The sequence below is a fragment of the Prunus dulcis genome, chromosome 5 (genome assembly GCF_902201215.1).
Source record: "Prunus dulcis chromosome 5, ALMONDv2, whole genome shotgun sequence".
In the NCBI taxonomy this organism is placed as follows: domain Eukaryota; kingdom Viridiplantae; phylum Streptophyta; class Magnoliopsida; order Rosales; family Rosaceae; genus Prunus; species Prunus dulcis.
Genome location: NC_047654.1, coordinates 11,847,122 through 11,860,065, shown reverse-complemented (window position 1 = coordinate 11,860,065; position 12,944 = coordinate 11,847,122). Strand labels below are relative to the sequence as shown.

General features: G+C 36.8%; 2 protein-coding genes and 1 long non-coding RNA gene across 3 annotated transcripts; 1 reads left to right on the top strand and 2 right to left on the bottom strand.

The window, feature by feature from the left end:
* The first annotated feature begins 88 nt into the window (after positions 1 to 88).
* LOC117629049 (meiotic recombination protein dmc1-like) lies at positions 89 to 3,494 on the top strand. The gene is made up of 4 exons (XM_034361572.1): positions 89 to 182; positions 2,666 to 2,794; positions 2,913 to 3,040; positions 3,390 to 3,494. Exons 1-4 carry the CDS (start codon positions 89 to 91, stop codon positions 3,492 to 3,494), a joined length of 456 nt encoding a protein of 151 aa, XP_034217463.1.
* Positions 3,495 to 4,898: 1,404 nt separating this feature from the next.
* On the bottom strand, positions 4,899 to 7,005 carry LOC117628367 (aldehyde oxidase GLOX1-like). Its single transcript, XM_034360796.1, has one exon. It carries the CDS (start codon positions 6,619 to 6,621, stop codon positions 4,960 to 4,962), a length of 1,662 nt encoding a protein of 553 aa, XP_034216687.1. The 5' UTR covers positions 6,622 to 7,005; the 3' UTR covers positions 4,899 to 4,959.
* Positions 7,006 to 11,233: 4,228 nt separating this feature from the next.
* Positions 11,234 to 12,715, bottom strand: LOC117628350. The gene is made up of 2 exons (XR_004585944.1): positions 12,143 to 12,715; positions 11,234 to 12,033 (listed from the first exon to the last, which is right to left on the bottom strand). It is a non-coding gene; the product is annotated as an uncharacterized LOC117628350 (long non-coding RNA).
* Positions 12,716 to 12,944: the final 229 nt, after the last annotated feature.

The following is a 12,944-nucleotide window of genomic DNA, read 5'->3' as shown; positions in this document are numbered from 1 at the left end:
GGTGGAGGTGGGGGTAATGGTGATGGTGGTGGAGGTGGTGGCAATAGCAGTGATGGTGGTGGTGGTGGTGGTGGTGGTGGAGGTGACGATGGTGGTGGTGGTGCTGGAGGGTGGTGGCGATGTCGATTGTGGTGGCGACGACGACAATGATTGTGGTGGTGACAACGACGACGGCGGCGATGGTGATAACCATGATAAGATAGTGGTAGTAGAAGTGTGAAATCATATCTTGAGAATAAAAATAATATATCTATCAAAATCTCTGGGAGGAAGCAAAGATTTTTCATGGCCTAAAATTTGTCTATAAACAAATGAAATCCACCACTTTTTGTATTTCCTTTAAAATCAATTAGTTTTTTAATACACCCAAACTTTTATGAAGTCTTTTAAAGTCGTGATTGAATACATCCAAATTTGAATGGAGTTTAAAAAGTATGAATTGAATACGCCCAGAATTGTATAGACTTCTATAAAATCGTGATTGAATACACTTGAACTGTAGTAACCTAAACCTAATTTAATTTTAATTTATTAGTTTATTGGAGAAAAAGACTAAAATACCCCTATAATAATTTATTAGGGAAAATGTTGACTTTTGGACCAGGAAGGAATTTGAAAATTTCGATTGTACCGTCGCATCGAATCGAATCCATAAACACGTAGTGGGCTCAAATCGGAGTTATAACGAAGAAAATAAGATCCAATTATGATGAGGGGCAAAATCGTAATTCTTGAAAATCAAATTTTTTTAAAAACTGACTTTCTTCTCTCTCTCCCTCACAGTCGCGACAAACCCCTCATTCCCATTTGCACAGCCATCACCTTCTCTCCTCCATAACCACCGCCACCCTCCACCCTGATCGATGAGACTGGTGCCAAAACGACCGGCCAAGCCCCGCCGTCACACCCTAGCCCATCACTGCCATCAACCACCACTCCAGTCGCTGGAAATCGAAGGAAACTCGCCGATTTTCGTTCGAAACTTTATGGCTTCGATCTCTCTCTTCCGGCCACCGTTTCCGACAATCAAGGTACTCGGGCACCAGCTGACCTGCAGGAGGGACCTTCGAAAGGTCCAGCTAGCTCGAACACTCAGTGAGTGGACTTTGGTTTTATAAATAATTTTTATGAAATTGAATTTCCTTATTTGATCTTGAATAAGTTTTATTGATTGTGGCTTTCCTCGCATGATTTGATGAATTTAAATATTTTTATTTATATGCTCCCTAGTTGAATATGTTAAAAAGGGGTATGGAAAGTAAGAATTGAGATAATTTGTTGGATTGAGTGGCAATAGGATTTAAGGATAATTAAGAAATAATTTTATAAATTTCAATCTTTTTCATAAGCATATATTTATTTTAAAAACCACCCTAGGTACCCAAGGTTGCCTTCGGATTAAAATGTTGCCTTCAGAATAAAATTTGCCTTCGATTTATAGTTGCCTTCGGATATGATGATGTCCACGGACATCCTAGTTGCCTTCGGTTTTGTCAGTGCACTTGCCCCCACGAGTTTCGGGTACACCGAGACCATGGGAGCGAAGAATGCCGATCAGGCGGACTAAATGTCCCCTTTATTCTGCGAGGATTGCGGCTCGGGTTGACTTTGTGTTTCCTGAGGCCTGCGAGGACGTGTTGCTTCGATGGCACGAGGAATTGACGGAAATAAAATTGGTATACCTAGGTGGTAGAGAAATCTTTATCTTTCAATGTTTAAACTATTTGATGATTTCTGTGAGTGTGTGAGTGATTATATCAATATAAATATGTGGGTTTGACTTCTGTACAAATATAGTATGCATAATGAGTTTTCTAAACATTTTTACAGTGGGGTTAGTATGTTCATATATTATTTTCCAAAACTTTATTTTTGTTTACTCACATTTTTGAATGTTTTGCTCCTCCATGCATTAGACATACACAAGAGCGCCACCACCGGGCAGATTCCATACTCTGCTCCACTCTCTCTCTCTCTCTGATGTATGATTTTGTTTTGAGATCAAATTGTGCTATTGTAAATTCTTGAATTAGTTGCTCTAATGAATTGCCCTAGGACTTTCTGTTTAGCCTGAAGCCGTTTAGTTCAGTTGATTGGTCTGGATGTAATATGAATGCATGTTGGCAGTTGGGATATGTATATATGTGCTTTTGATAGGTTGAAATGTTGGGAAATGATCAAATTACAGGAGAGACTCTGCCGAATTTTCGGTAGAAGTCGAACTTGTAATAAACTTGAATTTTAACTAGAAGGGCAATTTAGTGATTGTGACTGGCACCCGCCAAGTGTCGGATACGCACAGGGTTCGGTTCGAATTCCAAAATGAAATTTGGATCGAGTCCTGTCATGAACTTTTAAACTTCTTCAAATTCTTTTAAAATCTAAATTGAATACACCCCCTAAGAATAGAGAATTTGATTTAACGATTGGTGCGAGATGAAGGGAGTATAACGTTGGGAGGTATTCAATTTCGACTTTAAAATAGTTTTTAAAAGTTTGATGGTATTCAATTGTGACTTTAAATATTATTTAAAAGATTTTGTGATATTCAAAAAGTTTATAATTTTTGAAAACTTTATTAAATGAATGATTTTTCAATAATTCTTAACACTAAAAGTCTCGCTAATTTACCCAAGACTTTATCAATGATTCGATTGTACTGCAGGTTTGGCCGTTGCCAAGGTGCAGCTTTCATCCGCAGCCAGCCACTTGATTACATCCCCAACCCCAGCCTGCCCTCACATACCACACCCTCTCTCCAATTTCTCACCACAACTTGAGAAGATATTGGAGGGTCAGTTTCCAGTGTTGTTCTTTTTTTAACCAAGACCTGTCTCCAATTTCAAGAACTTGCCAGGTCTTAGAATTGAGTCCTTGTTTTATCAATAGGAATGTAATACTTTAAACTTCAGTTGATATTTCTGTGGTGTCAAAGTTTCCGCGTGGTTTTCTTCTGACAGGAGGAATCGATACTGGATCTATTAGTGAGATATCTGGTGAGTTCCTTTCTTTGGAAAGACCCAGCTGTGTCACTTGCCAAGTAAGTGACTTTCTTTTCTCTTTAACATGTCGTGCTGTGCTGGTACAGAAACTTCTAAAATATGAAAATTATAAGAGAATATTTGTTTGTGAGAATTTTCTGTGTATTCTTCTCCGTCTCGGAGGTCATATTTATAATACAACGAAACTTGAACGGACAAGTAAATTCCTAAATATATTTACAGTAAGAAATTAGGAATTAAAGTAAATAAATTACAATTATAATAGGAATTCTTGATGTATAAGGAAAGTAAGTCAATATTCACAAGTCATGCCAACAGAAACCACCCAACTACAATCTATAATTTCGATTCACTATAGTGCACTTCTAATTCATTTGGATGTTTCAGCTCCCATTAGATCAAGGAGCTGGTGAGGGAAAAGCAGTGTACATTCATGCTGAGGGTACATTCAGGCCACAGAGAATGCGAATGGGCAGAGAGAGAGAAATGTGAGAGAACATTTTTCAAAAGTATAAAATACTATTCATAAAATAAATATTTAAAAAAGTATATAAAAGGATGTAAAACTCTATGATAAAAATATATCACTTAACTTTATGAAGTATGTAAAAGTCATTAAGAATTTGTCAACTCCTTCAAAGTCACTCACTTACAAAAAGCCTTTAAAAGTTATAATTGGATAGACCCCCGAAATCTTATCTTATCGTATTTTTAGATTTTGTGCAAATTATTGATAATAGTCCGATCGATAAGATTGAGATGATAGAATATAATCCAACGGTTGGTGTAAGATGAACTATCTAGTTGGAATTTTGAATTTTGTGCATATTAAAATAAATGGTTAATTTCACTTTACTACCCGAAAGTTTTCTGAAATTATGACTTTACTACACAAAGTTTTTTTTGTCTCAACTTCGTACTCAAAATTTGATTTTTCTACCACTTTCATACTTCCCTTAGTTTGACTGTAAAGCTATCCATTAAATGATGACGTGGCAATCAATGGCTCACCTAAACTCAATTATTGTGCCACATCGGTTATAAAAATAAATTATAAAAAATTAAATTAAATAATCAATTAACAATTAAAATAATTGAAACAACTGAAGAAAAAAAATTAAATTTTTTTGTGGCTGGAAAACTCTCTCTCCTCTCTCTGCAACTCACGACCCACCACTTTCCACCCATCCCCCATTCAAACCGCCCACATTCTATAGCTGCCGGTTGGATCAAGCACAAAACAACATTACACAAAGAAGAAAAAATAAAAAATAACAGAGCAAAGGAAGGAGGGTGCTCACCGTGTAAGGCCCCTATTTTTCAGATATTGAAAATTAAAAGTTTTTATATGAATGAAGTTACTGAGAATATTTTCATTTTTTTCTAGTGGATCTCAGAATGGTAGCGGATTTTAGTTCTTTTAAGATTTGACGTTCATCGATCCCTTTTATTGTGTTTCCGGGATGCATCATGATACTAATTACTAACCATAACAATGTCCTAATCTGGCGTCCCATATACAAAGGGGTCTTTTGATCAGCTCACTCTAAAGCACATATTGTGGGCATGTATGCGTACTAGGTTTTCTTTTTTCTTTTTTGGCACTATGTTAATGGCGGAGTTAGTAGCTTGTCTTTTGGGGGGGGCCAGTACTGTAATTATAAGGTTTTATTGCCTTATATTTCAACTGATACAAGAAAAGATTGACAACAACGAAAAATTGTGAGGGCCAAATCTAAGGAAGTTTTTTTTCCACTCTTTGAGGTGATGTTAAACTAATCTTTAACCTTTTTTATTTGTAAGTTTATTCTTAATGAAACTTCTCTCATTGACAAGTAACTATACGTTAGATTTATGCTGAATTTTTCTGTATGTAAATTATAAATGACATGAAAATAAATATAATCAGAGATCTCAGGTTAATTAATTCACCTTCATCATTTATAGCCATACTCAATCACAACTTCTTAATGCGAACCCACATTCCTCTACTTGGTATCCCATCACACACCACAAACAATAAGTAATATCCTGGTGGTGCCAATTCAGGCCTTGCTGGTGCAAAACCCTCGAGATTTATGTAGCCTTTAGAACCAGATAAATTGCCATTTTTCCCCACTTGGCTGAAGTCCAAAACTAGCACCCTCTGGTTCATGGCAAAAGAATGTGTAGTAAATGATGGAGCCACCATGGTCACGTAAATCTTGTCCGGCACATAATTTGTCTTAAATCCCAGGTAAAATTTCTGCAAGTAAGTAAGATCCACTCCCGGTTTGATTGAATTTATCGATGGCCTGGACTTTGATGATGTGCTCAAATATGGTGGATAAAATGCTTCTAGACTCAGCTCAGTAGGGTACAAAGTAGTGAAATTGTAGTTCACATTTGGGTTGCTGCCACCAACCAAAACTCTCCCATCAGATAGCAAATGTGCTGTTGAGTGATACAAGCGAGGTATAGTTGTAGGGTTCATGAGCTCAAACCGGCCAGTTTTTTCATGGTTTGGTTTGTAAAGAACCGGGTTCAGAACCGGTTCTCTTGCCACTGCCCAACCAGCGGTTCCACTAGCCGCACCATTTATGATCAGCACATCCCCTGTTGGCAGCAAAATCATGTCACCCATGACTCTGTTGATGGGCATTTCCTCCATTTCCCAATTTGGGTTTTTTTCTGTGATTATTAATCTACCACAGCTTTTTGATGCAGGCATGTATATGCCAGCATTGGCCTTTACATTCGAATCAGGAAATGTCCCTCCACAGACCAAAACTTCAACACTTGGAGAGCTGTTATTTCCCACAAGGCTAATAGGAAGCAGGGTAGATGAGCCTGTGCTTGGATAGTTTCTAGAAACACCTCCTGGCATGACTGGAAACTTTGTAACAACTTTGTTGTGCACATAATCAAAAAGAATTGCGCGGTCGTTTGCGAAAATGAAGAGATTCCCATCAGTTGAGAGGTGTAAAAAAGGGTACAAATTGTTGGGTACCTTTGGCAAGTGCATTGTTTCTTCAAGGAATGGAAGTTGGTATAGCTTCTTGTCATTAGTTGAGGTTTTGGGGATGAACTCATAATTGAACTGAAATCTCCCACCAACAACAATGATTCTTCCATCTGGTAAGACTTGATTGGAAGCATACCATCTTGGTACAATAAGGCCATTTTGTTCCTCAATCCAATCACAGTCTAAGCAGGGCTTGAAGTACCTAACAACTTTGTATCCATCATCATACCCTCCACTTTGTATAAGCACACCATCTTGTGACAATGCACCTGAAGAACACCATGTATCAGTTGATATAGTAAGTGGTCGAAAATCGCGGTTTGTGGGGTTGAATTCAACAGAATGAGCATAGCAATCAGTGGCTTCATGAGCTGATTGATGATGAACTCTTGCGCAATTCTCTTGTGGAAGAGTGAGGTTGGATGGACCAGCATCTGTTCTGTCAAAGATGATGACTTTGTCATTTGGTAACAATGCCATGTGCATTGCTGAGACTCCAACGCTTCTCTTCAGCAGCTTCCACTTGCCCTGGTAGATTAGTTGGCTGCATTGGGCCAAATTGATGAACAATGAGCATATTGCCAATGCTAGAAACACAGAGGTTTTTGCTTCCATGTTTAATTTCTGTGATGATGCTTAGGCTCAGACCCCATCTATTTATGTTGTTCAGAATTGATTGAATAAAGGAGCAGCGGTTCGGATCAGGCCTAAATCATTACCCAGTGAATAATTTTCTTGGTGGGAGAATCAGGCATTAATTAGTGATTTAATTCATAAATACATTTCTACTTACCTCTACTGCATTAATTTGAAGAAAACACAGAGTTTCCAAACTCAGGTGGTGGCCAATGCTTTGTAGGACATTGGCATCTGGTCGATGGTGTTTGGTAGGTCAGTGGTCTTTACAAAAAAAATGAGGCCTTAATTAGCTGCAATATTAGCATGCATGGCCAGTGCAGATGAGGCCTAATTAGCCAGCAATTTTTTATCAGTTTTTTTCTTTTTTTTTTCTTGTTGGTTGATAGAACTGTAACAGCAGCCAGTCATGCAATTAACTATGGCAGAAATGGATTCTGATTCAAGCTTGAATTGTAGCTTTTGCAAGTGGGGTACAAACAATTAAGGACATGTACAACGTTACTATGCCACACACTCATCATCAACTTTACCAACATGCATTAGCTGTAAATTGAATGGCCAAGTTCAGATTGCAGAATGGGGGACCAAGAAAAAAATTCACCGTAAAAATGTAAATGCATGAACCACTTGTGTTTTTGCCTTTTCTCAGCAGAGCATTTACGCTATTGTTGGTGGAAATGCGTGTTCTTTGAAGACTGTACCTGTTTAATTTGGCAGTGGGGTAAATCTTTAACATGTCATGATTGTCATCGACTCTTTTTTTTTTTTTTAAAGAACTTGGGGGGGTAAAACCCCAAGAACACACAGCAACTACTCACTACAGACTAACCGAGTCCTGGTGACTCCAAGCAGATCATCAACAAGGCTAGCATTGTCATCGACTCTTTTGCCCAAGTCTAAATTTGAAGTTTATGTCAAATAACTTATGCATGCTTTCATAAGGAAACAAATAATAATTCGGAACTTTACATGAGCAAGGGACTTACAGCAAACCAAGTCCCAGTTTATGTAGGAAAATCATGAACTATATCAAAGTGGAAAATGAGTGAAAATAGCAGGATCAAAAATATAATTTTGCCATGGAAGTGAAACTATGTGCTGTATTTTCTTTTAATAAATAAGAAAAAGCATCAAGAGAGATTGCAATCAGAGGAAAGGTACCACATTATAGATGAATTCTGTGCACCTTCCAATTTTATTACTAGCAAGAAGTACATCACCAGATCATCAATCTCCTTTGGACAAAATGTTAAAACAGAGTGGTTTTTTTTTTAAACTTTAAATTACAGTGTTAGTTTCCTTCCTTGTATATAAATGGTTTTTTTCTTCTTCTGAAAATGGTTAGGGAAGACAAAGTCTCTCAAGGAGGTTTAGCTGAAAGCTTCCTGTGGGCTGTGGCATTCTGAAAGAAGTTTACAGCTGTGTTGTATAGACACCGCACTAAGTCCAAGTGTCGAAGTGTCGGATACTCGGACACTCCTCAAATACTCATTGGGCACCCGTGTCCAAATTAATATGTTAATTCAATTATAATTCATATAAAATTAATAAACTCCATTTGAAAGGCTTGGAAAACTTGAATTTTATTATATGCTCTTATGAAATTGGAGTATGAACATCAATATTTTGTTTTTTGTAAAATAAAAATATATAAGAATTATTATATAAATATAAAATTTAATTGCCATGTTCCATGTCCTTTTTTTTGAGATTTGCTGTTTCCCTGTATCCCGTATCGCGTATTCATAATGCCATATTCGTGTTTGTGAAACATAGGTTTACAGTTGCAGGAATTGACTAAAAACCAAATACCTCATAATTGAGAAAGTGTTCAGAATCAGAACACATGCTAAGCTGCTTCCAATTATTAGTCTGCAACTCATATAGCAAAAACAAAACACTCCAAAATTCATTGAGGTGATTACCAAAAGCCTACATCAACGAATTTGACACATAGAGGGGTGTCTATGTAATTATTAATTTTTCCTAAAACAAAGGATTTGTCTGATAGTCCAGTCCTATCCACTATGGCATGAAATAGAAATAGTCCAACATGCAAAACACGGCAATTGTTTGAGAGGATTGATGTGCTTTCAATTCAGGCCCAAATCATTTATATACCAAACAAGGGATTGGACCAAAACTAGTTTGGCCCAACGAATTGAGTCTCAAACATTGTAGCTTGAATGTTAACGTTTACACATTGTGGAGCACAACTTGACTTTTCAAAATTTCAAAGTCGTCTAATACATGTGGCCCACAGTGTTCATGTCGCATTTTTATTTTTTATTTTTAAATTTTTTTTTCTGAACAAAATTGGATTTGACAACCCTTGAAGCACTTCTTCATGTTTTGTATATGATAATAGAATTATATAAAAACAAAATATGTAAATCAATCTCATACGTATGAAGTGCTTGAGAATTCTAGTTTACATCTTTTTATTTGATACATGATAAAATACATTAATTAAATTTGAATGCATGATGAAAATTGAACAAATTTTATTTATTTATGCGGAACAAAAGTTACAATATAAAACCTCTATGGCAAGGAAGCCCGAAGAGGTCAAAATAGAAGGGAGATACAATAGAGAGAGGCAACCCATGCTCCCAATCAACAGAAGTCGAGAGGCCATGGCCATAGTAACCGCATCACCTGCAGTGAAATATGTACTAGTTTAGATTTTTTTTAAATTTTTTTTATACAAGTGATATTCTAATTTAATCTAACCTAAATTAGAATGAGGGTGATTTGAATTTCGAATTTAGATGCAAAGTGAAGAGCAAATCCGTTTTATCCTATTTGACTAAACCCATGTCTGCGTTTAGATTAATTTTCTATAAAGATATTTTGTTGGCACTAAAAAAGCACTTCACGAGCATGAAAATACAAATCGGTACCACAATGTCGGAATATTGACAAGAGTTTCTTTTAGTTAATATCTGTTTGGAATTTAGTACGTATCATTAAAAAATGGAACCTATTTGAAATTTTCTGAGAGTTTTCTTCTTCGTCTCCATCTTCAATTCAACCTCTTGGTGAGGATTTAAAGGGAACATGCAATTTAGTTTAACAAGTGTAAATGTATTAACAAAACCCAACTCTGAAAGAGCATGCAACAATTGCTTGCCTTCTTCACGAATCTGATGAGGGTTTAATTTGTAACAGGTCAAGTTGAATGTTGCACGGGTTGCACCATTTAAGCTGACATTTCTACTGTACTGAAGTTCTGCTAATTTACAAAGTTTTCAGAAATCCAATAAGAAAAGAAAAAAAACGCATTGGGTTTTGTTTACACAAAAAACACAAGCAGGAGGTGTACCAAAATATTGAAACATCACGGTCTAGTAATTAATTTAATCTCATCAGGAAAGTCTTGAAAAAATGAGAGAAAGAAATGTCAGGAAAAGAGGAATCCATGGCGTAACTGCTGATGTTGACTCAACTTTGTAATTATGGCAAAATGATTCAGATTTCTGAAAGAGCCAGAGAAGCCATTAAAGGCATTTAGTGTTGCATATGCAACCAGCTTCAGAAATTGATGACAGGATATGTGCATCAGAGAGAGAGAGAGAGAGAGAGAGAGAGAGAAACCAGTCGACCATCACGGCTTGTCCTCATCATCTTTCGCTGACGCTACAAACATTAATTCATTAAAAGAATTTAACTCTTTACCCTTCTCTTCAAAAATTTCAAATACTTTTTTTTTTTCTGTTCTCATTTCCTCTCATCCTTTGTTCCTGTTCTTAACATATTTATGTGCCCTGATACGAGATCTGTAAGCAACAGCAAACTGGAGGAAATCATACACGAAATCACGTCAACCCCACCAGGCCGCCCCACCATACAAGTTTTCTTCACTGTCGCACACACAGAGCGATATAGCACACATTTTGAGAGAAATGAGTTACAGTGTGCCTAGGCAGTGCCATGAAATCTTAAGCAAATTAAGAAGACGATTAGTATGTCGACATTTGTTTTTTAAATGTTTGATACTCGGTATCATTTTATGGTACATTATCGACATTTGATCGCTTGATATTCGGTCTACATTTGGTACGTAATACATCGGCATTCAGTACTAGTCAATCACTACTTCGCGCACAGTAATTCATGTATTCAAGTTCTATAGTCTATACAAATAGTTTAAATATTATATGTACATATAGAACTAAGAAAATTGAAGTATGTAATTCTAGCTGCCAAGTACATCTCGCTCATGAGCAAAGAGGAGAGTGCTTCATAATTTAAGGTCTTGTGAACCCAGCCAGAGTCAGAGAAGTCCAATCTATCACATCGTTTTTTCCTTTACTTGTTTTGCATGAAAATTATATCCCTGGGAGCACAATCAAAATCACATTGTCCTGCGTTGTGTTGTCATTCAAAATATAAAAAAAATTCGCATTGTGTTGAAGAAAACTGAAATTTTTAAGAGGGTTATTTCAACAGTGTAAGAACTGGGGTTGCTTCTCAGATACAACTTAGTCATACATCTCACATCTGTCAGCCTTGAAAGATTATTCTCTCTCTGTATAATTCATGTGATGGGATCAGATGGAATTGAAGCATAAGCTTGAATCACATCTCTCAAAGAAATTAATAGCATAATAAAGAATAAATATGATCTTTATAAAAGAACTTAGATCCACAAATCCTTTACAATCCAACCAAACTAATCATCTGAATTATCACAGATCCAGAGTGACGGAGATTACAATACAATACACAGCTCCAAAGCTGGCTCCACCAACTAACACTAACAACAAAAGAAGTAAATTGAACATAAAGGAAAAAATACAAAAGATCATCAAGCACTTGTTCTGCAGGCATGTAAATCTGCAGAGAAATAACCAGAATTCATGTATAATGTAAATAATAATCAGAAGGGAAAAAATGAGGAAAATTAACAGTGAATGTATTTAAGAAAATAGAACAAGGTTAATATTTAAGAGGGGGGGAGAGAGAGAGAGAGAGAGAGAGACCTAGTGTGGAAAATGGAAACCCTATATAGGCTATGGTGCTATAATGCACAAGTGAAAATAGGGTTGTGGTAGGTAAAAGAAGGCAATTAAAAGTGAAGTGTGGGATTAGAAAGAGCAGAAGTGGACAGAGAAGATTCTTGAAAGCCATCATGAAAAAAACCAGCCCAATGATATGAACCTGAAAGAAGGGCGTGGGGGAAGCCTGACAAAGAAAATGCAACCCTGCATATATGCTGCTGATATTCGTGAAATTTAGAAGATAAATAAAAATAAAAAGAGTAATGATGAAGATCTTTTCCCCACTTCCGTCAGAGATAAAAGGTGAAAAGAGAAGAACAGTCACCCTTCATCATTACACCAATCTGCATCTGCCTGCCCAACAACCCATGTACAAAATTTCTTTCTTTCAACAGAAAAAAAGGGGGGTGTTAAATAACGTTCAGAAAAAGACATAGATACAAAGGCAGAAAAGAAAAAAAAAAATTCAACAAAAGATTGAAAAAAGGCCTCACCTTTGGATGATCAAGGCAAAAATCTAACATGGGTAAGTGAAGATCTGTGTGATTGGAAGCAATAATTGGGGGGAATGAAGCCTGGTCCGACGTCACTAAATGTAGAACCAAATGATCTGTCTCAACTGAGTCTATATTGTTGATTAAAATTGACATCAATTGAGATGAAGATCATGGATCTAGTTAGGGGCCTCGAGCCAGACAACATTCCCCTCAAAAACAAATTAGCTTCCTCTTCTCTTTTCATCTTTGTTTTTTGCCTCTATTTCACAGAACCAAGTTGACCCAAGAAACCTCAGGCTACTTCTAAACTAAGCAGAGAAGACAGAGAGAAACAGAGGAGCGGTGTGTGTGTGATTATGGTGAATGAGAAAAATGAAATGGGTGGTACGAGAGATGATGGGATAAAAAGGCTGAGACTTGAGAGAGAGAGAGAGAGAGAGAGAGAGAGAGAGAGAGAGAGGGTGAAAAGGACAAAGTAAATTAAAGTAGCAGAGACCCCTCCCATGACCCTACCAACTGGGTCTTGGGTTTACAGAAATGACCACGACCCAAAACCCCCTTCACTCTCTTCTCTCTCTATCTCTTTCTCTCACTCACTTGTCCCATCGTCTCTACCATGCAATATATATACATATATATATACACACGCACAGAGCCTTAAACCCTCCCCTCACTCACTCACACACACACACACACTTTACACGTTAATATCAAATCCCTTGTCTCCTCTACAGCTAAATCATCATGACCTAATCATATCATCAGCCCACAACACTAATTCCATCAATCTCATCATCTC

Excerpts from the sequence above, each read along its gene's own strand:
- LOC117629049 (XM_034361572.1), top strand. The coding sequence starts at position 89 with ATGGTGGTGGTGGTGCTGGAGGGTGGTGGCGATGTCGATTGTGGTGGC. Across the intron at positions 183-2,665 it reads CAACGACGACGGCGGCGATG|GTTTGGCCGTTGCCAAGGTG; the intron begins GTGATAACCATG and ends ATTGTACTGCAG. Across the intron at positions 3,041-3,389 it reads CCAGCTGTGTCACTTGCCAA|CTCCCATTAGATCAAGGAGC; the intron begins GTAAGTGACTTT and ends TGGATGTTTCAG.
- LOC117628367 (XM_034360796.1), bottom strand. The coding sequence starts at position 6,621 with ATGGAAGCAAAAACCTCTGTGTTTCTAGCATTGGCAATATGCTCATTG.